Genomic DNA, 24,675 nt, shown 5'->3' with positions numbered 1-24,675 from the left:
CCTTACTCATGGCCTCTGGCTCCTATGTTTCATAAATCACTTGATTTTTTTTTTTTAACAAAACTAAGACTCCGAAATCTTTGCTATTGTTTATTTCGTTATTACCTGTCTCATTCTTCATAATGCAGGTAAAAAAACAGAGCAAATATTTCCAAGTCCCAAATGACACACACCAAGCCATTTTAATAGCATAAACTATTCAAAATCATAACAAATACTCAAAGTAATAAAATAAAACTCTAAAGGTAATTTGATGCCTCTGCTTAACTTCTATGCTTTCTCTTTCCTTTATGAGAGTTATTTCGTTACCATTTGTTCCCTGGTGAGATATAGACGTGCTTTGAAAATATCCTATAACTAGAAATAGGTAAAGGAAACTTACTTTCTATTGGGACTCCATTTGTTAACCAGCTGATTCTGGGTTTGGGGTTGCCATTTGCTCTGCAGATCAGAGTCCCATCCTCTCCTGGGGACAGCACAAGATTTTGAGGTGCCATGATCCAGTAGGGGGCCGCTTTATTGAAAGAGAAAAAGACCAAGAGTCTGGATCAATTAAGTATTATAGAAAAAGAATGCATTGGATTGTTTTAATAATAAAGGTTAAACATTTTACAAAACACTTCTTAGTTTCTGTATTTTAGCATGAATAAATTTATAAATGATGCTTCAAAGAACACTTTAGATTTTCAGAAGAAGGTTTAAAGGGCTCCCTGAATGTTTAACCAGATTCTAGACCTGTTTGATACAAATATCACAATTTTATTTTATATTAAAATTTATCAGACATCAAAGAGGGAACAGTGTAATATAAGGCTGTAGAGCTGTTTAAATGTACAAGTAGGGCTAAAAATCTTGAATTGAAATTCTGAGCCCTGTAGATTAGATAGAATTATACAGTTAAGAAGCAACTTAAAAATTTTCTCCTTGTTCCCATTCATCATTCTCTCAACTTCCTCTAATGTCAACATCTTACATAAGTACAGTTATCACAGCAAGAATCAACAGTAGCGAAATACTATTAATAAAATTATACGCCTTGTTAGGGTTTCTCCAGTTTTCCTACTAAAGCCTTATTTCTATTCTAGGATCTTGTCCCAGAATTGCATTGACTTGTTGGGTCACCTTGACCCTCTCCAGTCAGACATTTTCTTGGTGTTTTTCTTGTCTTTCATGATTTTGACCAAGCCCTGCCTCTTTTCCTCCCTCCATTCCTTCCTTCCTTTTTTTTGTATTATGGACTGAACCCAGGACATTCTACCTCCAAGCCACATCCCCAGCCTTTATTATTATTTGTTTTGAAACAGGGTCTTACTAGGTTGCTGAGAGCCTTCCTCTATTGCTAAGGCTGTCTTTGAACCTGTGACCCTCCAGTCTCAGCCTCCCAAGTGCTAGGATTATAGGTATGCGCCACCATGCCCTGCTGACCTTAACACTTTTGAAGAATACTAATCAACTTGGTAGGATGCCTTTCAACTAGGGTTTGTCTGATGTCGTCTTATGATTAGCCTGAGGTTTTGGAGTTTCAAGAATACTACAGACAAGCAAGGTGGTACATGCTTATAATCCCAGTACTTGGTCGTCTGAGACAGGAGGATCTCAGTTTTGAGGCCAGAAGGTGGTAACTTAGTGAAAACCTTTTTCAGAAAAAAATAAAAATAGAAAGGGCTGAGGATATAGCTCAAAGGTGGAATGACCCTGGGTTTAGTCCCCAGTACCACAAAAAGAAAAAAAGATGGAAGGAAGGGAGGGAGGGAGGTGAAGGGGAAAGGAGAATAGAGGAAAGAAGAGAAAAGAATAGAAGAAGAAAAGTTGAGTGTGATGGAGTAGGCTTGCAATTCCAGTACCTGGGAGGCTGAGACAGGAGGATCATAGGTTTATGGCCAGCCGCAGCTACTTAGTGAGGCCCTCCACGACTTAGACCCTGTTTCAAAATAAAGAATAAAAATAGGGCTGGAGGTGTAGTTTGGAGGTAGAAAGCCCCTGGGTTCAATCCCAAGTTCTGCAGAGAGGGAGAGGGAGGGAGGGAGGGAGAGAGAGAGAGAAAAGAAGAATGCGACAGTGCCACAGAGGGGCTGGACCTATCCTGCTGTACCATATTCAGGGAGGACAGGAGATGAGGATGATCTGTTGGTGACGTTCACCTTTGCCACTTCATTAAGGTGGTGTCTCTACTGCAAAGTTACTATTCTGCATTCCACACTCTGTTCATTAGCAGTGAGCCATCAAGTGCAGCTCACACTCCAGGGGAGGGGAAGCAAGCTCCACCTCCTTGTGCAAGGATTATTAAAGAATTAATGAACATACATTAATATTTCCCCAGCAATTCATTTTGGGGGGCAGAGAGAGACACTTTGAAGCTATGTAAATATCCTGTTTTTCCCTTAAAATCTTGCCCACTAATTTTAGCATTCATCTATGGATCTTGCCTGTAGCTGTCATCCCTGTGGGATTATAATAGTGAGTTTCTATTATCCTTATTCCTTCTTTCTTTCTTTCTCTCTCCCTTTCTTTCTTTCTTTCTTTCTTTCTCTCTTCTTTTTTTTTTTTTTACAGGTCTGGGGTTGGAACCCAGGGGCATTTGACCTCTGAGCTACAGCCTCTGCCCTCTTTTTTATTCTTTATTTTGAAACCATGTCTCACTGAGTTGCAGAGGGCCTCACTAAGTAGCTGAGGCTGTCCGCGAACCGGGATCCTCTGGTCTCAGCCTCCCGAATGCTGGGATTACAAGCGTGCACCATCACGTCCAGCTCCTTCTATATTTCTTAATTGGAATTATTCTGTGAGGAAGGTTTAATGGAGCACAATTTTAACCTGGTTTAGATGCATGCTCAATAATGAGAAAAGATTTAAAGTGCTATGATGTTGATATACATTTACACGTACTGAAGAATGTAGTCAAAGTTGTATTAAATCCAATTTTCCGGGAAATGAAAGCAAGAGGGATGCACCTTAGATAATGACCTACCTTTTTTTTTTTTTTGGTGGTACTGGGATTCCTGGAATCCCTTATACCTCCAGGCTACACTTCCAGACCTATTTTTATATTTTTACTTGGAAACAGGGTCTCTTAAACCAGTGAGGCTGGCTTCGAACCGGCATGATCCTCCTGTCTCTGCCTCCCAAGCGCGGGGATTACAAGCTTGCGCCACCACACCCGGCTGATGACCTACCTTTGACTGTGACAGAAATGGTGTGATGTATGGCTCCTAGTACATTTTTTGCTATACACTGGTAATTTCCAGAGTCGGCTTCTGAAACCTGAGTGATTTGCAAGGTTTTCTTGAAGTTTTGATAAAATGTCCGATTGATGGGTAGTGTTCCATCTTCTTTTATCCAGTAAATAATTGGGGTAGGCCTGACAGAATAAATAAAGAATGATGTTACCAAAATATTTAATCTGCAGCTGCTTCTGAGGATGAATTTTCAGGCAAGTTTATAACAGATTCTTATGTAAAAACCATGAAAAACATATAGGTATTTTAATTAGCATCACGCTTTTATAAAAATGCTCTAAACCTACATTGGAAATGGTAAGTTTTTGTTTTAAAATAATCAACGGTATACTAATTTATGGCACACCATCAACTTTGATTTAAAGGATGCAGTGTTGCTAGAATGAGTTGCTTTATTGAAGGGACCTAATTGTTTTCTTCAAAATCCTGATCAATGCCGGGCGTGGTGGCGCACACTTGTAATCCCCGCGCTTGGGAGGCAGAGACAGGAGGATCGCGGAGGTTTGAAGACAGCCGCGCTGGCTTAGGAGACCCTGTTTCCAAATTTTAAAAAAGTATAAAAATAAGGTCTGGGAGTGTATCCCGGAGGTAGAAGGGTTTCCAGGAACCCCAGTACCACACACACACACACACACACACACACACACACACACACACACACACACCACCACCAACAACAACAACAACAACAACAAACAAACAAAAACAATAAAAATCCTGATCAATGAAGAACGCCTAGACTCTTTTCTTTCTTTTTTTTTTTTTTTTTTTTGGTACTGGGGATTGAATCCAGGGGCATTCTACCTCCAGGTTAAACCCTCAGATCTTTTTATTATTATTTTTGAAACAGTATCTAAATAGGTTGCTAAGAGTTTCTCTACATTGCTGAGGGTATCTTCAAACCTGCAATCTTCCTGTCTCAGCTTCCCAAGTACTGAGATGGCAGGTGTGCACCACCACACCCGGCCTCCTGGACATTTTTACATGAAGGAATGATATTAACCAAGAGAACTGCCATTAAATTAATGATATTCAACTATAATTTTTCATCAGCTAAAGTTAAAAATGTACAGAAAACAATTTTACATACATATGTGTGCCCATGAGCTTTCATACACATTTCCATATAAAATGGAAGAATTTTCCTATAACAGGCTAATGATGTGAATTAGTGATTGATTAGAGGATTGTATTCTTTCCTTAATTCTATTACTACTTATATTTAAATATACTATTATATCAATTGTTAAATTTGTATACATTTTCCATCTATGTTTCTTATTAAATCATGAAATATAGAAACATGAAAAAACAGAATACAGATGGCATTAAATTTTCCAAGTCTCAACCCTGTCCTTTACTTTCTCTCTGATCTTGGATCCCTGTTTTCGTTGGGCCTTAGTTTCCTTAGTTGCTTTATTGGGCATAAGAATGCTTGGCTTAATCTAATGACTTTAGAAGGATTTGATGAGGTTAAAAAGAAAGTACAGTCAACATAAACCCTTCCTAACCTCTTGACTATACTCTGAGCACTAAACTATAGATTGAGAAGATAATGATGAATATGTTCCAGGCCTCAGGGAGATCACAATACTTGTCATTAGAAACACAAGTAGGGAGCCGGGAGTGGTGGTACACGCTTGTAATCCCCGCGCTTGGGAGGCTGAGACAGGAGGATCACACGGGTTCAAAGCCAGCCTCAGCTACTTAGTGAGGCTCTCAGCAACTTAGTGAGACCCTGTTTCCAAATAAAATATAAAAAAAGGTCTGGGAGTATAGCCCGGAGGTAGAAAGCCTCTGGGTTCCACCCCTAGTACCAAAAGAAAAAGAAAAAGAAACACAAGTAGGGTGTGTGTGTGTGTGTGTGTGTGTGTGTGTGTGTGTGTATGTGTGTGTGTGTGTGTTACTGGGAATTGAACTCAGGAGGATTCTGCCCCCGAGGTATACCCCAACCTTTTAAATGTTTTTTTAAACAAGGCTCGCTAGGTTGCTGAAGCTATCCTCCAACCGTGATCCTCCTGTCTCAGTCTCTCAAGTATTGGGATTATAGGCATGCTCGACCACACCCAGATAAATTTGAACATTTTGAGGGCCATGCTGGTGCTTAGCCAGTAAATTCTATGTAAATATTACAAAATACTGAGAAAAATATGAAATTAAAATATATGTCATCCCAAGCATTTCAGATAAAGGATACTCAATCTGTATGACATTTATGGGAAGGGGGGGGGGTCACTAAGTGATCAGAATGATACTTCTTCTAGTAAGTTTAAGCTTGGAGATTAAACCATTTTCTAACAAAATGATGAAAATTGGGTTAAAAATTCTGGTGGAAAAAATGAATTTTTATCTTTAAAGGAGAGATTGCTGATTTGAGTTTAATGAGCTCTCATGTACAGCGTGATTTCCTGACTTGGCCAGTAGAGGCCTCTGTTTGCCTCTTGAAGTTTTTATTCCCGGATTCAGGAAAGAATATGAGGCCACTGAGTGAGCAGGTCAGGGACTGCAGCGACCACCCAAGGCAAAGACAGCACGAGTCTAGAATTCCATTCAAGGCTCTGAGTGGATGTGCTCATACAGCCCACCTGCCCTCTGCCAGGCACTAGGCAGGAACCGTGTAGAGACTCACTTGTAGCCCAAGAGTTGCTCTTGCATCTAGGACAGATCTCCCTGCCTGTCAAAGGCATATTAGTTCTAAGCTGTGCATAGATGAGACATTTCAAAGAATCAAGACTTGGCTTTGTGATCTGTTAATAGGAAGTAATAAAAGGGACAATGTGCCAGTTCTGAGGCTAGGCCCTAAAATGTCTCGCATGCTGCTGTTAGGAGAACAAGCAGACCCTGAGAGCCACGGACCCTGCTGGGCTGCCTAGCTGATGCCTGAGCCTGCTCTGCCTAGCTGCTTCCAGAACAGCTGCCCTGTAGAGGCTGCTAGACAGATGATCAATAATAAATAGCCATTATTTTCAAGCTACCTAGCTTTGAGGTAGTTTCTTGCAAAATGGCAAAATTGTATACCCCTTTGTGATAACATAGAAATCACAAGGTGATTCCTGATACTTATTGCAACATGAACAGTATTACACTAACCCAATATTTTAACAATAATATGAGAGTCATGCACTCTACTTTGGAAAAAATTGCTAAATTTTTCTGGGTGCTTGATGAAATTAGTATAAGACAATGACTCTTCCTGTGATAGAAATACCTCTCCACCAATCTACTATATTTTTTATAAACTTTGCATCAGGACAGAAAGTGGTAACTCACAGGCCTTCTGCAATGCACTCGAGTGAAAGTGTGTTTCCTCTCAATTCCTCCTTGTGACTTGTATTGCCTTCTGGAGTTAAAAGGGTTGGTGGCCTCTCTCTGCTTGCTTTGGCTACAAACAAGAAAATCAATATGCATTAAAGATTATAAATATATAAATTTCTAGAAACACAGTCAGTCACTGTCAAAAAACACAGTCACCCTTTTCAAAACCATTTAACATTGATTATGACATCTGTTGAGCTACATGTAAACACTCTCTGTCTTATAAATGGTTGTCACCCACTCAGTGAACCAGGAATAGAAAGAATTTTGGTTGCATAACTGCTAGCAGTAAGGACTGTTTTTCTTTTGTCTGTTTCTTTAATTTAGGTTAGGTTTTTATGAATTTTCTGTGGGTTGGTAAGTTTTCAAATGTCAACATCTATAGGAAAATCATATTATTAACTACACATCTCTTAAGGTTATAGTGCTCTATTTTCTGGAAGACATTAGGCTTTTTATAAGGTATCATTATAAAAAAGGTATTTTGATTTGCACCAGGGATAACATAGCCAATTCCACTGACTAATATATCAAGATTTTCAAATACAGTTTATGGCTAATAAAACAAAACTAGAGATTTATTGACAGAAGTCTGGCAAGCTGCATGTCATAAATTAAGAATAATGGTAGAATTAAATAAATCAAAATCAGTTTCCTTAATGAACAAAAAAGAGGGCCTTAAGTTTTATGAGAGCTTAGGGATATTTATACAGGCCACCTTCCTTTTTATTAACTCTTCCAAAAGTATGGCCTTATCTTCTGAAGACCTTTTAGAAAAATTTGAAGTAGAAATGGCATCTTAAGTTTCTGTAATTCTTCAGTTTTCAAAATCAAATAACTGATGTTCAGAAGAACTGAATGAAAAAGTAACATAAAATATTTTCATTTCTCAGAAGAAAAAACTGATTACTAGCAAAGGTATTACATGAGAGAATTTTTTTAGGAATTTGGAGGTTGTGGAGAAACCTTACTCTTCTAAATCACTTTGGGAATGATCTTGAAGCCAATATTTCTTAGGAATACACTAAAATAAATAAAATAAAATAAAATAAAAAGCAGATGTTTTACAATATTACTGATGATGCCATAATGCTCTTATCTCAAGGATGAAAAATTAGTACTGCAGAAATTCTGCCTTATGGATAATTAAGAAGACCCCATATCCAGAACCCATTATTTTCATTGTTGGACTACACTTGAGCCACCTTTCTCTTAAGGAAATCAAATTCTTTTCCATTTGAATGAAGTTAAATGCTCATTTAAAAATATTTTATTTTAAAGCTTACTTTTTTGTGGTACTGGGGTGGAACCTAGGGGCTTTCCTACTTCCAGGCTATACTCCCAGACCTAATTTTATATTTTTATTTGGAAACAGGGTCTCACTAAGTTGCTGAGAGCCTCACTAAGTAGCTGAGGCTGGCTTCAAACCTGTATGATCCTCCTGTCTCAGCCTCACAAGCTCTGGGATTACAAGTGTGTGCCACCATGCCTGGCTAAAGCTTACTTTTTTTTTTTTTTTGGTGTTACTGGGGTTCCTAGAAATGCTTCTACCTCCAGGTTACACTCCCAGGCCTATTTTTATACTGTTTTATTTGGAAACAGGGTCTCTTAAGCCAGTGCGCTGGCTTCGAACCTGCACGGTCCTCCTGTCTCTGCCTCCCAAGCACAGGGATTACAAGCGTGCGCCACCACGCCCGGCTAAAGCTTACTTTTAATGAAGATAGTGACTTAGTTTTAAACAAAACTAAGAGAAATACTACTGCTAATTATATCACATAATGGATAGAGACTGGGTGATTTACTCTGAATTCCACTTACTGTTAGTTGCCACAAATGTTGATGACTCAGTATTCTCGCAGGTTAAGGCACCCAGTTAGTTAATGCTTATTTATTTAGTTCATGCAAAAAGTTTATGAACAGGAAAAAAATGGAAAATATAATTCTGAACATATATGAAAAATTTTATCCAAATCATGTGAAATGGTTCTTTACATGAAAACAGTTATAACAAGTTTATTATACATACACCATGGAGAATGTTTTAGTGACATGCTTGGAGGTTTATAGCTAAATTATACAGCAAACATACATTTATACTAGTGATATCAGACATGTAACTAGAAATTTCATAAAGAAATAAGGTTAAATAGCCATGGAGGTGAAGTTAGTGAACTAAAGTCTACAATGAAGGAGAAAATCAGTTATGATCACCATAACTCACCACCATAAAACTCAGTGTCACTCAAATTAGCAGCTATAGTGTCATTCAATTCATCCACTGAAATAAACAGAATATTATGAAGGCACAAAAGTAGGCGAGAAGGTTCAAAATCCATCGGGCAATAAAAGCAAATGTGTACAGCTAAGCTAAGTGCCATCTCTACCAATAAATATAGTGTTTTACATAGTATATGATTAACTCACTAATTCACACAGCCACCCCATCCCATAATATGTCAACCTATAAATTAAACTGCAGGACTGTCAAATAAAAGGCATCATAGGGTGTACAGCACACACCAAAGCTAAGAGCACCAGTACTCCTGACGGCCATCATGGGAATAGTTGTGGCAATCACAGGAAAAAATGTCAAGTACATTATTTAGGGTATGCATGCTCTTTCTAACACATCAGTGATCCTCAAACCTGAGGATCCATCAGTGACCCTGTTTGTCTCAAAGCCAGTAGTTTTAATGTTTAGTAATTTTCCACATATGAATGGATATCATTGAAAGAAAGACTCAGGCAGCTGAACTCTTACCTGAAATCACCTTCACAGAAATTGGTTGCTTCTGCTGTATGGTTTGTGTGTGATTAAATCTGGCATAACAGATATAATCTTCGCGAGTGTCTTCTGGGAGAACATTGGAAAAATAAAGGTCCCCATTCAGACCTTGGGAAACCCTCTCATTCTGTGGAAGTCTTTGAAAAGCTGGAGAAAAGGAGAGAGATGTCCGGATTATTCCATCAGAAAGTGGCCACTCCCTAAATAAGCAACTTATCTACTGATAGTGCTCTGGACTTCACTTGAATATATTCTTTTCTATAAAGTTCTCGAGGAAAAGCAAGCTCACTATAAACCTAGTACTTGGGAGGTTGAGATAGAAGGATCACAGGTTCGAGGTCAGTCTCCGCAACTTAGCCAGACCTTGTTTCAAACTAAAAAATAAAAAAGGCTGAGGGTATAGCTCAGAGGCAAGACACCAGTGGGTTCAATTCCCAGTACCAAAAGCAACACACACACACACACACACACACACACACACACACACACACCAACTGTAACTGCCCAACCATAATTTTTTTTAATGGAGTGGGGAGGTGAGATTAGAGTCTTAAAATGAAGTGTTTTTATTCAGTAAGTATGAATGAGAAAATATTTTACAAAAAGTTTGTATCACTTTGTATAATACCTAAATTATTCTCCCTAATTTCACATATTTATGTATATTTTTAATTTTATTGGTGCATTGTAGTCATACATCTTAATGGGATAAAAGATTTGTGGAGACATATATGCACAGACTTCACATATTTATAAAAAATTAAGAAAGTTTGTAAGGATGTTAATATGGGTTGCTAGCCCCTGAGAGAGGAGCTGGGCATACCAGGGCTGGTCCTTTCTGAGCTCATGGTCTAACTGAAGAGTCAGGCAGCAAATGGGCAATGACCAAAAGGGTGCAACGATTCTATGATACTGCTTAATGCTGTGACCTGCCCTTGAGAGGCTCCCCAGGCTCAGTGTCCCTCTCCTCTCATACCTTTTCTTTTGTGAATTACTTATCATCTCTGTCATACTACATCTTCTCATCATACTTAGACTTCTTGCCTGTCTCTCCACACTACAATTCCAAGAAGGCAGACACCTTCATCCACTTTATCCACTGTTGTAGCTCTGGACCAGCACCTGGCCCCTCATAGGGGCTCCTTCAAATATCCAATATAAGTGAATGATCATCAGCATCCTCAATTTCCAGTTTCAAGCACGACAATTTACCTCCCTTCAGATCTAGTGAATGAACTGTTTAACGTGAGGCACAAAGAGAAGGATTCCTATGTGAAGGAAGTTTGCAGGGTGGTGGGGTCCACTGATCTCTAAAGTGATACTTGACAGCTTCAAATGGATGCTGAAGCTCCTGACTCAGCTCACACGAGGAGAGTTCTTCAGCTCCAAAGTGAGAAGACTAGATCAAGTTGCACACCCCAGTGGCCTTAGGCCAGGGGTTCTATCTTCCTGCAGGATTTCTTCAGTTTGAGTGGAGCAGGTGTGCTCCTCCTGTGACAGTGCCTGGTCTAACACTTCACACAGTGCAAGACTCTGGTTAAAAACCTGAAGCTTCCTCATGCAAGAAAAGATGAAGACAGGGAGTCGCAGCTTAACACCATCAGTTCAACATATTAACTAAGTTCTTGGTCAAGTTGGAGGTGTGACAGTGGTTGCAGATTCACAGTTTTAAGTCATTAATCCACCAGAAAATGACTGTTTCAAAAATATGACTGTTGGAAAGAGTATGTACACTTATTTAATGAATACACAAATCTAGAGACATATTTATTGCTTATCCTGCGGTGTTTTATTATTTATGGGTGTTGATGGATCAAATGTATGGCTTCACTAGGCTGGTACCATTTTGTTCTTTTAGTTTCTTTGTATTACACTTGGAAAAAATGTATGCAGGTAAGAATAATTTAATAATGTCATCTTCCAAGAGTGCTATATGGAGTTCAATCTTTTTCTCATATTTCAGATGCAATTCCATTTGAAAGGTCAGAAGCTTTGCCAATAGCCTAAAATGTAAGTAAATGACATAGCTGGCTGTGCAATGTGGGGGAAAATAGTTCCATAGTCAGATGATTCTGAGAGTTTACGTGTAATATGTCACTTTATTAAGTGGAAAGGAAAACAGTTTTGAATAAGAACCAATGACTAAATACTGGATCTCATTCTGGTAGAGACATTTGTAGAATTTTGTTCTCAAAGCTATAAGTCACTCACTTATATTTGGTTGGCTACTTCTTTCAAAACCTGTAAAGAATGCTATGTAATAAAACAATATATATGATTATATATGATTATATATTATATTATATATAACTATTATAAATCTATTATATAGAGTTATATGTATAATTATATATAATCATATTTTTTATTCCTTTGTAATACCTTCTCTGAGAGATTTTAAAAGAGTAAAAAATAAAAATTGAGTGTCAGAGACAAATTTTCTCATTAGTGATATTTACAGCCTATGGCTGCAGAAGAAATCATGCTCTAAAATAGAATCTGTTTTCTGTGAATATTTTGAATTTATTCCCACCATCCCACCTGAATGCCTCTTGTCAAGGCCATCAGTGACCTTCCTGTTGCCAAGACCAACAACTGTCCCTCGGACTTCATGGTATCAGCAGTATTTGAAAGAGTTATCATTTTGTCATCTTGACTTACTCTCTCCACTTTGCCCCTGGATGCCTTCTCCAATTGTTTGCTTCTGACCTCAGTGACTGCTCCTTCGCATCAGCCTTGTTAGTTTCTTCCTAAGCTCCTCACCTCCAGAGGGCTCTTGGTTTCATTCCCCAACCTCTGCTCCCCACTGCCTGCACCCCTCCTAAGTGCTCCCATCCATGCCAGTGCTCTGGGGTGCACTCTCGATGCACGAATGGTCCACACATTGCTGATTATCCTCCTGAGACATGGCCCTTTCTAGGCATCTTGACAAGAATGTCTCCCAGTGCTCTCATGTCTCCAACTTTGGTTTCTTAGCTCCCAGGCCAACCATGTGCTACCACTAAGACAGCAGGCTGTTATTAGCATAGGAAATTTTGAAGGTTGAAAGAGGCAGAACGAGAAACAGTTCACGAACATGGACAGACGTCAGGCGTGGTGACATACCTGTAACCCCAGTACTTGGGAAGCTGTGACAGGAGGATCACAGGTTCAAGGCCAGCCTCAGCAACTTGGCAAAGCCCTCAGCAACTAAGTGAGACCCTGTTTCAAAATAAAAAGTAAAATAGGGCTGGGGATGTAGTTCAGAGGTTTTAAAAAAAAAAAAAACCTGAGCTCAATCTCTAGTGCCACACATACACACACAAAAGAGGATAGGGACAGGAATAGACAAATTTGAAACTGCCTAATGAATGGCTTTATTTCCCATTGCTTCAGTTTCTTTACCTGGGAAGTAGGAAAAAATAATCGGCCATTCCTCTTAAGTATGTTATAAAAAGTTAATAGGACAGTCCATGTGATGTTCTTAGCAAAGGGCTGGCACTTAGGGAAGGATATTAGTGGTAGTTATTGTTGGGGATTAAAAAAACAAACAAATAAATCTGGCACATTCAAAACAACGTGATTTCCTCCCCACTGAGGGCTTCTGCTGTTTCAGGAAGTAGTAATTCCAATTTACCAGTTGTTCAGCTTCTAAACTTTGTACTTATGTGGTTCCTCTCTTCTACCCCACCCCAAGACATCCCTGGGCTCTATCTCCCAACTATGTCCAGCTCTGACCCACTCTGCTAACGCCTGAGCCCAAGACACCATCCGCCCGTGCCTCAAGGGCTGCCTTCCGCCTCTCTTCTGTCCACTCCTCTCTCCAGGCACGAGCAGAAGCGATACTACTACTGTGCGTTTCAGACAAACTCACACTTTCAATGTTTGCTTACTTCATTCAGAGCACAAGCCAAAGCCTTTTCCACGGAGTCCCTGTGACCTCCCTGACCCTGTCCACACACTGCTCTTGGGATCTCTCCGCCCCATGTTTGTTTGTTTGTTACACACACCAGGGATGCTCCTGCCTGAGGGCTGGCGCCAGTGCTCCCTTTCCACCAGATATCTGGGGTCTGGCTTGCTTTCTCACTCCTTTATGTCTGGGCTTAAAACCTTGTTTTTCCCTTCATAACACTTACTGTCAACTGACACAGATCTTCTAGATGTGCTTATTGTCTGCCTCCTTCCCCAGCCCCATCCACTTTTACGACATAGAATGTAAGCTCAGTGGTAGTGGATTATTGGTTTATTGCAGTGCTCAGCCATATAGTAAGTGCTCAATAAAACTAAGTGAATGAATTAAATGACATGTGATTTATTTAAATGAGCAGCTATTTCCCCCCGAATATCTGTAAACCACTTTATGAATCACGAGATTCCTTTAAGAACACATTTTATACACACGTCATGAATCACAAAAGGAAATTATTTTCACAGCAAATAATTATAAGACTCTTGAAGATATTAAAGTCCTTATTGTTAAAACTTACAATTATCCATCCAAAATATTATAGCTGGTGGCAATCCAATTGGGGGTCTACAGGGAAGTACTAGCGATTGACCATTTTGAAGTATTATTGGTTCAAGTTTTTCTTTGGTCCATAATGGTGACCCTATTAAATAAATAAAAAACATCTTGTGGGTTATTTCTGTAAAGAAAAATAAAAAGAGAGAGCAGTACAAATAAAGACAAACCAAACATCTGGGGAAATAGTTATTTGGAATTTATGTACATTAAGTAGCAATAAAAATAACTTAAATTCTCATTGGCTGACATTGATAATGTAAATTTTGAGTCAGTGATTTTGTGTCTGAGAATTTATACTAAACATATCATCTCAAAGACACTTAATTTCAATACTAGCACATTCTCTACAAAGAATAGAAAACATTTCAATGTGACACAGTATTATGCAAGTATACTTATTTATAAAATGGATATGAGAATATATATAATATGCCAATAAGTTCAGTAAAGGTTATAAAATAGCATTTCAGAATGAGCTGGTTTTAGTTATATACATACATATTTGCTTAGAATGGAAAAATATTTGAGCAAGGGCTATTTCCTTGAACAGAAAGATTCATGAGTAATTTTAAATTTATTTTTATTTGTAATTAAGTTTTCTGTATTAAACACATATTACACATGTAACTGTAAAAGTTTCCAAAATGACCAGAACTTTGAATGGTTACTGCTGTTTAATTATATGCTCTTGAGGTTGTTGGGAGAATTTTGGCTCTGGCCACTTCAAAAAGAGTCACAATAATATCAATAGTGAAGATACTCTTTCCAGTGAAATTTTGAAACAAAAACCTTAAGAGACGTAAGACACTTAGACTTCTGCTACTGAATGCATTTCCTTCCAGCTGTAGGAATTTTGCTTTACATAAAGTACGTGTAAAAAAATAATTAGATCTATGCAAAATGAACCATCAGATCAATCCAGGGAAGAACTGCTTTTTTAAAAAAAACAACAGCCTTGATCTTTTATTCAGGACTTGAATAAAAGACATGCTGGTTTGGGAAAGGAGGCTGGAGAACTTGCTCAGGAAAAGTAGAAAGGAGTGATAATTTCCATGAAAACAAAGTAGGAATATTCGAAGCAAGGCCGTTGCCTTCTTGTCAGAGTATTTTGGTGATATAGCAGATGTGAGTCTTGGGGTGACACTTTCAAAGGTTCCCGCCAGCGTGGCAAGTCTCACTTACTGGATGGGCGGACGACAATGTTATTAGAGATGGCAGCTCCACGCTCATTCCTCGCCGTGCACTGATAGACTCCTTCATAGGTCTCTGCTTTCCCTTCACTCATAATGTTGATTACGAGTGTTCCTGAGCCAGTCTTCATGGTGACCAGAGGGTCTTTATCTATGTCGAAATGAGTTCCATTCCGTGTCCAGGAAAAGCTGCCCAAACACATCAAGGATTAAATTTTTTAATGCTCTGTATGTCTACACAAGTTTTTTTTTTAATCCCATTATGATGTATGAACACATTGCACCAATAAATAATTAAAAATAAATAAATGAAATTTATTAATGCCCCAGAAAAAATGGGGTTACTTACTTTTTTACAAGTTCCTATAAGTTTTATGGATTTTTAGAAATGATTATTAAATTTTAATATTCAGTAAAAGAGCAATAATAGGTTCCCATCCCTAAGATGTTGCCCTGAATCATGCTGAACATACATTTTGAGGCAAATGTCTTCCTTAAAACTGGTCCAAAGATAACACAAATTCCCTGTCATTTATCTACGATGACAGAGGAAACAGGTCTACCAAGCACATTCTTTTTGAGCTTTTATTCTCATTTTTATTGTAAACACCATTGTCCCTAGAGTTGATACGCTAACTGTAACCACTTTCTCTGGGCTGAAATGTGAGAAGCAAGGCCTCCACAAATCTAGATGTGTTGAACACTGATCAGACTCATTTCAAACTACCAAAATGGAAAGTATAGGTTGAAAGGAGGAGAAGAGCTACAAGCTCATGGGTGTTTCAAATGTTGGCCATTAAGCTGGGCGTGGTGGAGCACGCTTGTAATACCAGCATTTGGGAGGCTGAGGCAGGAGGATGGTGGTTCGAGGACAGCCTTAGCTACTTATGACACCTTTCACAACTCGGTGAGACCGTGTTTCAAAATAAAGAATAAAAATAGGGCTGGGGGTGCAGCTCGAAGGTAGAATGCTCCTGGGTTTCATCCTCAGTATGGGGTAAAAAATGTTGGTCATTAAAAGTGGTAATTCTATATAAGCTTCATCTTAGAAATTTTAAATTCTAGAGATGATTTTTTATGAATTCCTTTTTTTAAAGCCTGGGGTAGCTGGGCGTGGTGGCGCACCCTTGTAATCCCCGCGCGGAGACAGGAGGATCGCGCAGGTTCGAAGCCAGCCGCGCTGGCGTAAGAGACCCTGTTTTAAAAATATAAAATAGGCCTGGGAGTGGAGCCCGGAGGTAGAAGGGCTTCCAGGAACCCAGTACCACCAAAAAAAAAAAAAAAAAAAAAAAAAAAAAAAAAAAAAAGCCTGGAGTATTCTATCTCTAAGGTATATCCACTATCTTTTAACTTTGAAAGAGGGCCTCATTAAGTTTCTGAGGCTGGCTTCATACTTGCAATCCTCCTGGTCCTAGCCTCCCAAGTACTGGGATTATGAGCATGCACCACTGCACCAATGGTTCTGTGAATTCCTAGAAGGTATGTCAAACTTTCAACTGAGATTCCTTCCTCTCAGTTTTATTTATGCATACGACAGCCTCATATACAAGTCACAGAGCTCAAGGAATTAAGTGCTTCATTACTAGTCACAAATCAGTGATGGCCAAGAATATAAAAACGCATGCATCTCTAAACTTCACAGTGTTTTCTGGGCCCACCTGGTTTCCCCTTCCCACAACTTATCCTTATCTCAGTGGTTGTCACACTAGGACAGGAGGTGGTGGTGGTAATGCTGGCACCTAGGGGTAGAAGCCAGGAATGCTGCTAATATCCCACAAAGCATAGGACAACCTTCAGTCCCAAACCCAAAATTACACAACCCAAAATGTCAGTCGTGCTGAGGAGAAGAAATCCTGCCTTACAGAGAGTTACAGGAGGTATTAAATGAGCATTGAGTTGAAGAGGAGCTCTATTAAAAGACAATACATTAGGGTTGTGCAAGCAGAGTTTCCAGCAACATGGCAGAATATTGTTTTGAAGCAAATTTTTCATGGATATTTTGCTATATTATAGAGATTTAGTGCCAGTCAATTTTTCTCAGGTACTTGTAATAGTTAATAAATCCTTCACTTCTTTATTACTTATAAATTATTATGTAAGTTATCTCATATTACTGGTATCCATTTTCCACTTATAAAATGTGTTGATTGGCCGGGCGTGGTGGCGCATGCTTGTAATCCCCGCTCTTGGGAGGCTGAGACAGGAGGATCGCACAGATTTGAAGCCAGCCTCCGCTGGCTTAAGAGACCCTGTTTCCAAATAAAAAATATAAAATATGTCTGGGAGGGTAGCCTGGAGGTAGAAGGCCCCTGGGTTCCACCCCTGGTACCACAAAAAAAAAAAATGTATTGATTGAACTGGATTTTATAGTGTCCATGCCGAGATCCATAAAGAGAATCTTCAGTACTGAACCCTGACAAGTCTGGAAAACCATTTGAGATTACTTTATGAGCTGCTATGGAGGTAGGTGCGATCTTGGAAGTTATAGAATTCAACTTCTTTTTCTTTAAACAGATGAGGGAACTTTCTTCCCAGAGAAAAGAGATTTGCAATGTCAAAGACCATTAGCATCTGAGACAGAATTAGAAGGCTCTTCCTACTCTTCCTACAAATGATACACATTTTGCAGAAAAGTATAAACATAGAAATGCAATAATCTAGGTTTTAAGAAGAACAAATTGGCTCTAATTAAGCTGATAAACAAAAGCAAAAACATACAACTGATACTCTAGGGAGATGCAAGAACTACAAAGTTGCCTTCAGTGTTTTTGCAGAGCTGAGATGGTCCAGAGAGATGGTTCGATAAACCAAAGGTAATCTAGTCGGTCACACTGAGAAATATCCAACTGAAAAAGAAAATACTCTACATAGCCTATCTTACTCTATAGAATTTTCAAGCTTCATTGCTTTCAGAGAAACCCAGACTTATTTTCAGCATTACAAGAAAGCAGAAAACACACGCACCTTGGAGGAGGCTTCCCCTTGGCCTCACACTGGATTACGATATTTTCCCGAGGGTCAATAATGTAATCTTTTGGAGACTGTTGAGTGATGGTTGGAGGTTGTACCACTTAATTTCAGGAGAAAGAATGACAAAGAAGTAAATCAATTCTAATAATAGCAATTATTGTTTTCTGTATCATAATCACTTGCCTTAGACTAAATATGCTCCAAATAGTTCTAATAATTTCTACTACGGCAGCACAAAAAGATTTTCAACTAAAAGTTCAAGTCAAGACATGATTTCCTTTTGGTAACTTTACACACTCTCAAAGTCCATTTTTCCACACTAAAATTCTGGGGAAATAATTACCAATATAAGCTTAATATTAAGACATTTTTTTCTGATGTAACAATGAGAAATTCTTCTGATTTCTTTGATACAAATGATGTCTTTCAATAAAATTTTATTTTTAGGAGAGATTTGAGTCTCTCTTAGGAAAGAGTAACTAACTTACAGTTCATCAGTATGCTGATGTAAATTAATCTATGTTGGGAACACATCCATTTGAGAAGTTAATATTTAAAAGATCATCAAATTGGAGACTCGATATGCCTTGTCAAAGCCAGGAAGTGAACTAGGAAGAACAAAAAATTTGTCTTATCTGGAAGGCTGATGGAATTGAAGTTCTCTGCTCTAGGAGACAATGTTCCCATTTCATTCTTCCACGTTTTATCTGATTCTTTTTTTTTTTTATAAAATTATAAGGGGGAATTGTTTTGACCCAAAACAAATCTGAAGGAAGATGGTATCTGGGTTGCTAGGGCTCTTTAGGTTGCTCTAAGATCATCATGTTTTCCTCTTGTGAACTCAGTCTTGGAACAGGAAGCAACTGGAGAAATCATCTATTTTGATCCTTGTTTTTGTGGCTCAAAGTGGCAAAACGGTGCAAATAGGAAAGCACAAAGCAGGGAGAAGAACAAAACTCTCCACTACTCCTGCTGGAAACCACTGCCTGGCTCAGCTCCAGGCAGAGTGCACAGACCAGTGCTTCTTAACCAGGGCAGTTTGCATTAGCCTTTCTAGGGGCATTTGGCTATATCTGGAGATAACTTCAGTTGTTACAAGGGTGGTGGTACTGGCCTCTTATAAAAAGAGTTCAGGGATTCTTCTCAACATCTTACAATGGACAGGACAGTACCCCCAGCAAAGACCTCTCTGGCCCCGTGTCAGTAGTGCTGAGGCTGAGAAACCTGGCACAGGCCACATGTACATGGCACCCCCAAAGCCTTGCAGTACAGTGGCCCTGCTTCTTATGCTCTCCCTGTGCCTGCAACTTTCCCCAATGCCCTCCTCAGACTCTCAGTTTATTGGTGCATTTTGATATTTTGGATCATTTAAGTTATTCGCGTTTGGGTCTTTCCTGTGGTCTCTGCCCACAGTCTGTGCTCCTTTGTGAAACCTCTTCTACCTGCCAACAAGCATCTTCCCAAACTGCCCTTGTCTCTTTCTTTTGAGGTTAACTGTTTCTGGGGCTAAATTTAATGCCTCCGCCTCTCAAGTCATAAGTGTACATGTGATTCTGTCTACTTGCTGTCCACTAGGTGTCTCTTACTGAATATCCAAGTACCTCTTACAGTGTAGATCCAAAGGTAAACTGTTTATCGTCACCATGCATCAATTATATGGACGGTACTGGATGGTATCAATTTGGTTTTCCTCTAGCAACGTACCATCTCTCCCTCATCCTCCAACTAAGCCAGCTCCTCTTTCCAGCTTCCATCTCACACACAGAATCCTTGTTCTTTTAGTTCTTCTTGCTGGTTAGCAGTTTGGTCTGGTGGTTCAGAACTTGTCTCTTTGTTTCTTACTAACTGTGTGACCTCAAGCGAGTTTCTTAACATCTGTAAGGCCCAGTTTCTTCAGGGGGAAAATGAGGTTTAAAATAGTATCTATATCATAGAGTAGGTGGGAAGACCGATGAAATAATTTTTGTAAAATTCTTTGTACACGGCATTAGAAAGGCTTAAGGGCATTTGCTGTTTTGAAATTATAATCAAACTCATTTTTTTTGTGGTACTAGGGATGGAACCCAGGGGCATTCTTTCTCTGAGCTATCCCCCAGCCCTATTTATTATTCCTTATTTTGAAACAGGGTTTCACTGAGTTGCAGAGGGCCTCACTGAGTAGCTGGGGCTGTCCTCAAACTGCGATCTTCCTGTCTCAGCCTACCAAATGCTGGGATTACAAGCATGCACCACTATGCCCGGCTTCAAACTCATTTTTATCTGGACCAACTTCACGTGTGTGTGTGTGTGTGTGTGTGTGTGTGTGTGTGTGTGGTACTGGGGTTCCTGGAAACCCTTCTACCTCCGGGCTACACTCCCAGAACTATTTTTATACTTTTTAAAATTTGGAAACAGGGTCTCTTAAGCCAGAGCGGCTGGCTTCGAACCTGTGCGATCTCCTGTCTCTGCCTCCCAAGCGCGGGGATTACAAGCATGCACCACCACGCCCGGCTCCAGCTTCACTTTTGTGTGACCCATCCTTCAGGCTTCACGATTACAGAGTTTGGCATAATGGGAAGAAGCCTGAGATTCCACACTCTCAAAATGATGAATATAAGCAATGGGGAGAAAACTTTTAGGAATGACTCTAGCCAACTCTTTATGCCTTTCTGAGAGTGACAGAGGCGCGAATGTCATGGTTTTAAATACATGACCTCTCTTCATTCATCTACAGCTCAGTTGACTATGATGCTATGCTTAACTAACAGAAGTTTGCTATCCGGAGGCACCTTGTTTTTTTTTTGCGGGGGGGGGGGTTGTGGATTGAACACAGAGACATTCTACCTCTGAGCTACACTCACAGTCCTATTTTCATTTTATTTTGAAATAGTGTCTCATCAATCTATTTGAATTATACTCTCATCAACCTAGCGAGACTGTCCTCAAACCTGTGATCCTCCTGTCGGCCTCCCAAGTACTGGGATTTACAGGCATGCACCACCATGACTGGCTCAGAGGCATCTTTTTGAACAATGTTTAGGTCACAGGACAATTAATAAATGATTTGCAATAATAAGCAGTAATATGTGATTTTTAAATACTTTCCTGGCTAAACCAACATCAAAGGACATTTTCAAATGCTTGAAAACCATATGTATGTATGTATGTGTATATATATATATATAATTTTTGCTAGATGATAATGCTATCTGGCTGTCAGAGGTGGCAGAATTTTTTTTTTTTTGCTTAGAGCAAGTTGCTCAGAAATGATCTGATTGGGAGCTGCTTGTCTTCTGGCTCACCTCAAGGCAATATTTTAATTCGCTGGGTTATTGTACTGATGGAACCTAGGAACACCAGGTTACACAGTTCTGAAGGCTAAAGCAATAGGCATATAACAGCTGAGCTGGGTGCACCTGATCTGCATGCACCTACCTTCTAAAAGACAACAAAAGATATATCTTTGTTTCAGCAAGCATTTAATGGCATTTAGAACCAATAATCATTGTCTCTAAATTTTATGAATTTTCTCATTGAGTTACATCAGATGTGAACAAAGCTTGGAAGTTAGTAGAGCAGCATCTTGGTAAAAGAATAATACCCAAGTCTTCATAATTCGTGCAGGTAGTATGTTATATCTGCACCTTGGTATTTAAATGCAATGTTTAACTACAGCAAACGCACATGCATAAAAAGGCAGTCATCACAAAACATAACATTGCTCATTTAATCCACAGTACTAATTCAAAAAACAAAGACAGTCAATTTTTCACACTGCCTAATAATTTATAGAAAGACACTTACAGTCTTCAAGAAGTTTTGCTTTTTCCCCATCAATATCATCAGGTGAGTGGGCAAACGAAATTAAAGAAAATCAGATGTTAGTAATGAGAACGTTAGGACCCTGAAGATAAATTGGGGATCTCCTCTTTTTAATTTGACCTAAAAGCCTATAGAGTAAAGGCCGAAGTTGTGATGTTGCAAAAGGAAGAAACTTGCACTAATGTTTTTTGTTTGCTCCTGCAGCAGCTTCTCACAGAAATATATAGAAGAACAAAGTCAATGCTACAGGGAGGGGGAGGGGGAGGGGGAAGGGAGGGAAAAGGAGAGGAAGAGAGATTCTTTCAGGAAACAGGAATAGCTAATTCCATCCCATGCATATTGTGCTGGACAAGTAATTATGTTCAATTTGAAAAACAGCTGAAATCTACAATTAATTTGAGTTGTCACATACTGTGTGGTGTCTGATCCTATTATCCCAGACATCACTTTGCATATGGAAATAAAACCTAACAATGGGCCATCACTACAAAGACAACACACCATCCCTGCCAAGCCCAACACTCATTTCAGAATTCTATATTTCTATGGTGACTCTCCAAGTCAGTAATTAAACTTTGTAGACTGTTAGCCTATTTCTGCTTCCAAATTCCTCCCTTGCCCGGGAAGTCGGGGGTCTCACACCAAAGAGAGGCTCCCGTACTGCAGAAAGGGTGTGTGGGATGGGGTGGGGAGAAATTACATCCGCACGGGGTTCCAATCATGCTGCAGCGCTGTCTGCCATCACTACTTGTACAGGTCAATGCAGGAGCGCCTGAGTTAACAGAGATTTTCTTTTCATCGTGGTTATGCCTCGTCTCCATTAGCAGCAGTAATTGAGTTAGCCCTAGGTGCCTGCTTCCTTCTGATTGTTATACTGAGCAGTCAGTTTATGGGTGAGTATATTTAACACAGGAGGGAACAAAAACATTTCTCCCAAGTGCTTTTCTTTTTTTCCTCTGTATCTGTTGGGGCAAATGCTTACTTAGTCAGTCTTGCTCCAATAAACTTAAGCAATTTTAAAAATGTATAAGTATATATATAACATATATTATGTATAAATGTAGCTTATAAGATATAATATGAATATTTAAAATTAAAAATCGAGGTCATTGGGTGGGAAAATTATTACATCTTGCCATGCTGTACAGCAGCATGGCAAAGGAAGGGAAGAGAGAATAGTGTAAAATGCGTCCCTTCTACTGGCAGTTGCCTTCTATTATGGCAAATAAATAAATAAATTCCCAACAATTGACTAGCCTGGGGAAAGTGCTATCTTCCTTGCACCTTGGAGAGCTTGCCAAACAGATGTTCTATTCAGAAGGCTAATGGATTTAAAGAGGTCATGCAGATTAGGGATAAAGGATAAATCAACTCCGAAGTACAGTAACTGTCCAGGTTTGCAATTCTGCTTTCCATTGCAGGAAAAGCGAACAGTTGGAACCTAGAATACTCTTTTATTTTTCACAAATAGGCCACCTAGATCAGGAAGAATATGGCATATATTTTGCTATTCAGGGGAAGAGTAGACTAAATAGAGTAGTGATTATTTGCTGCATCTTAGCATTTTTTTCACATTACTTATTCTCAAAATTTCACATTTTAGTCTTTGATCACGTCCTTTAAACCAAAAAAGACGATTCACTAGGCTTGTAGTTAAAACACTTTTTCTAGTTCCAGACTTATATATTTGGAATTCAAAATTAGGAAGCAAAATAAAAGTCTTGTCTGAATCAAGATAAATTAAGCCTGGGTGGTTTGGGGATACAGAGGGACTCTGGGTGGAACGGTCCATCCTCCAATCTATTTCCAGTGCTCTCAGCATAAGGAGGGAGACTTGACGCAGTGAGGAGACAGTGGGGGTCTCTAGGATACTTATAAAGTGGTTCACATGGTTTTCTTGCGGGAGACTCTTTCTACAAAGAGCCACCTGATGAGGGGATCAGAGCAGCTGCCGAACTCCCTCCTTCTCAGACTCTTCCTGCCAGGGTACACAAAAGGCACCTGAGAGGGAGGAAGGATAATGAAAGGGCAGGGACAGTGTGTTCTGCAGCTTCAATGACCATTTCTAAGGTGTGAGTCTTTGTAAACACCAGGCACTGAAGGTAAAAGCCAAATCAACTTCGATTAGCTTTGTAGTAGTACACAGACACAGTCACCATCCATGCAGCTGGGGTGATGGCAAATGCTGGGCAGTTTTGACTGTGGGCCTGGGAGCTTTACAACATTAATACTTACGATCAAGAGGTACTTCCAGTGCACTAATCATCTGGCACAGGAAGAGCATCAAGGGCGCTCTGCTTCCAGACAAGCGCTTCTTTTTCGGCATTATTTTAAGCTGCATTAACTTCACTCCTGCTGAGACCCACAAGCTGAATTTCCTTTTCTTCTTTCACAAAAGACTCGTATGCAATGGTGAAATAATTTTTCATGCAGGGAACTGAAAAGAGATGGAATAAGAATAATCGTTATAATGGATTAAAAAGAAGGAAATGAAGAACGGAAGAATGCCTCCCAGAAAGTCAGCCCTGTATTATACATGAACTCTAAAAGGGAGCCAACTTTTAAATATTTAACTCTCAAGACTGGGGTGATTATTTATTCATATATCAGCTAAATTCAGCTCAGAAATATTGGTGGTGATGTCTGGCGAAATCTGTCCACTTTCTCACCCTTATGGTTCTTCGTTTAAATATTTGTGTTAAAAGCACGCAGAGGCTACCAAGACTTTCTTTAACAGAATAGGAAAACTCATCTTCTAAGTCAGTTGTAAAGAGATCACTTTGTGACTCAGGGTGGTGGTATCTAATGCCTTCTCCATTCTGGAAGTTACCTCTGAGAAAGTTCAGGGCATTTTTGAAAATTTCCATTAAATCCCAA

At 39.3% G+C, this 24,675-nt stretch overlaps 1 protein-coding gene across 32 annotated transcripts in view; it reads right to left on the bottom strand.

Moving 5' to 3' along the window:
* NRCAM (neuronal cell adhesion molecule) overlaps nucleotides 1-24,139 on the bottom strand; it is a gene marked incomplete at both ends in the record, with an annotated part of 75,624 nt that extends 51,485 nt beyond the window's left edge. For 11 of the 32 annotated variants that reach the window (XM_080701849.1, XM_080701853.1, XM_080701856.1 and 8 more), the window contains 10 exons: nucleotides 383-514; nucleotides 3,171-3,355; nucleotides 6,504-6,615; nucleotides 8,770-8,826; nucleotides 9,310-9,480; nucleotides 13,800-13,922; nucleotides 15,020-15,216; nucleotides 17,992-18,097; nucleotides 21,781-21,798; nucleotides 24,034-24,139. In XM_080701849.1, the coding sequence (XP_080557975.1) occupies nucleotides 383-514; nucleotides 3,171-3,355; nucleotides 6,504-6,615; nucleotides 8,770-8,826; nucleotides 9,310-9,480; nucleotides 13,800-13,922; nucleotides 15,020-15,216; nucleotides 17,992-18,097; nucleotides 21,781-21,798; nucleotides 24,034-24,139 (1,207 nt within the window). The remainder of the gene's footprint in view (nucleotides 1-382; nucleotides 515-3,170; nucleotides 3,356-6,503; nucleotides 6,616-8,769; nucleotides 8,827-9,309; nucleotides 9,481-13,799; nucleotides 13,923-15,019; nucleotides 15,217-17,991; nucleotides 18,098-21,780; nucleotides 21,799-24,033) is intronic. The other 21 variants (XM_080701875.1, XM_080701858.1, XM_080701866.1 and 18 more) reach the window with 5 other exon arrangements.
* Between the last annotated feature and the right edge of the window lie 536 nt (nucleotides 24,140-24,675).

Source organism: Muscardinus avellanarius, assembly GCF_963383645.1.
Source record: "Muscardinus avellanarius genome assembly, chromosome: 9".
NCBI classification, from domain to species: domain Eukaryota; kingdom Metazoa; phylum Chordata; class Mammalia; order Rodentia; family Gliridae; genus Muscardinus; species Muscardinus avellanarius.
Note: the sequence above shows the minus strand (reverse complement) of the source record. Positions and strands in the feature narration are given on the sequence as shown.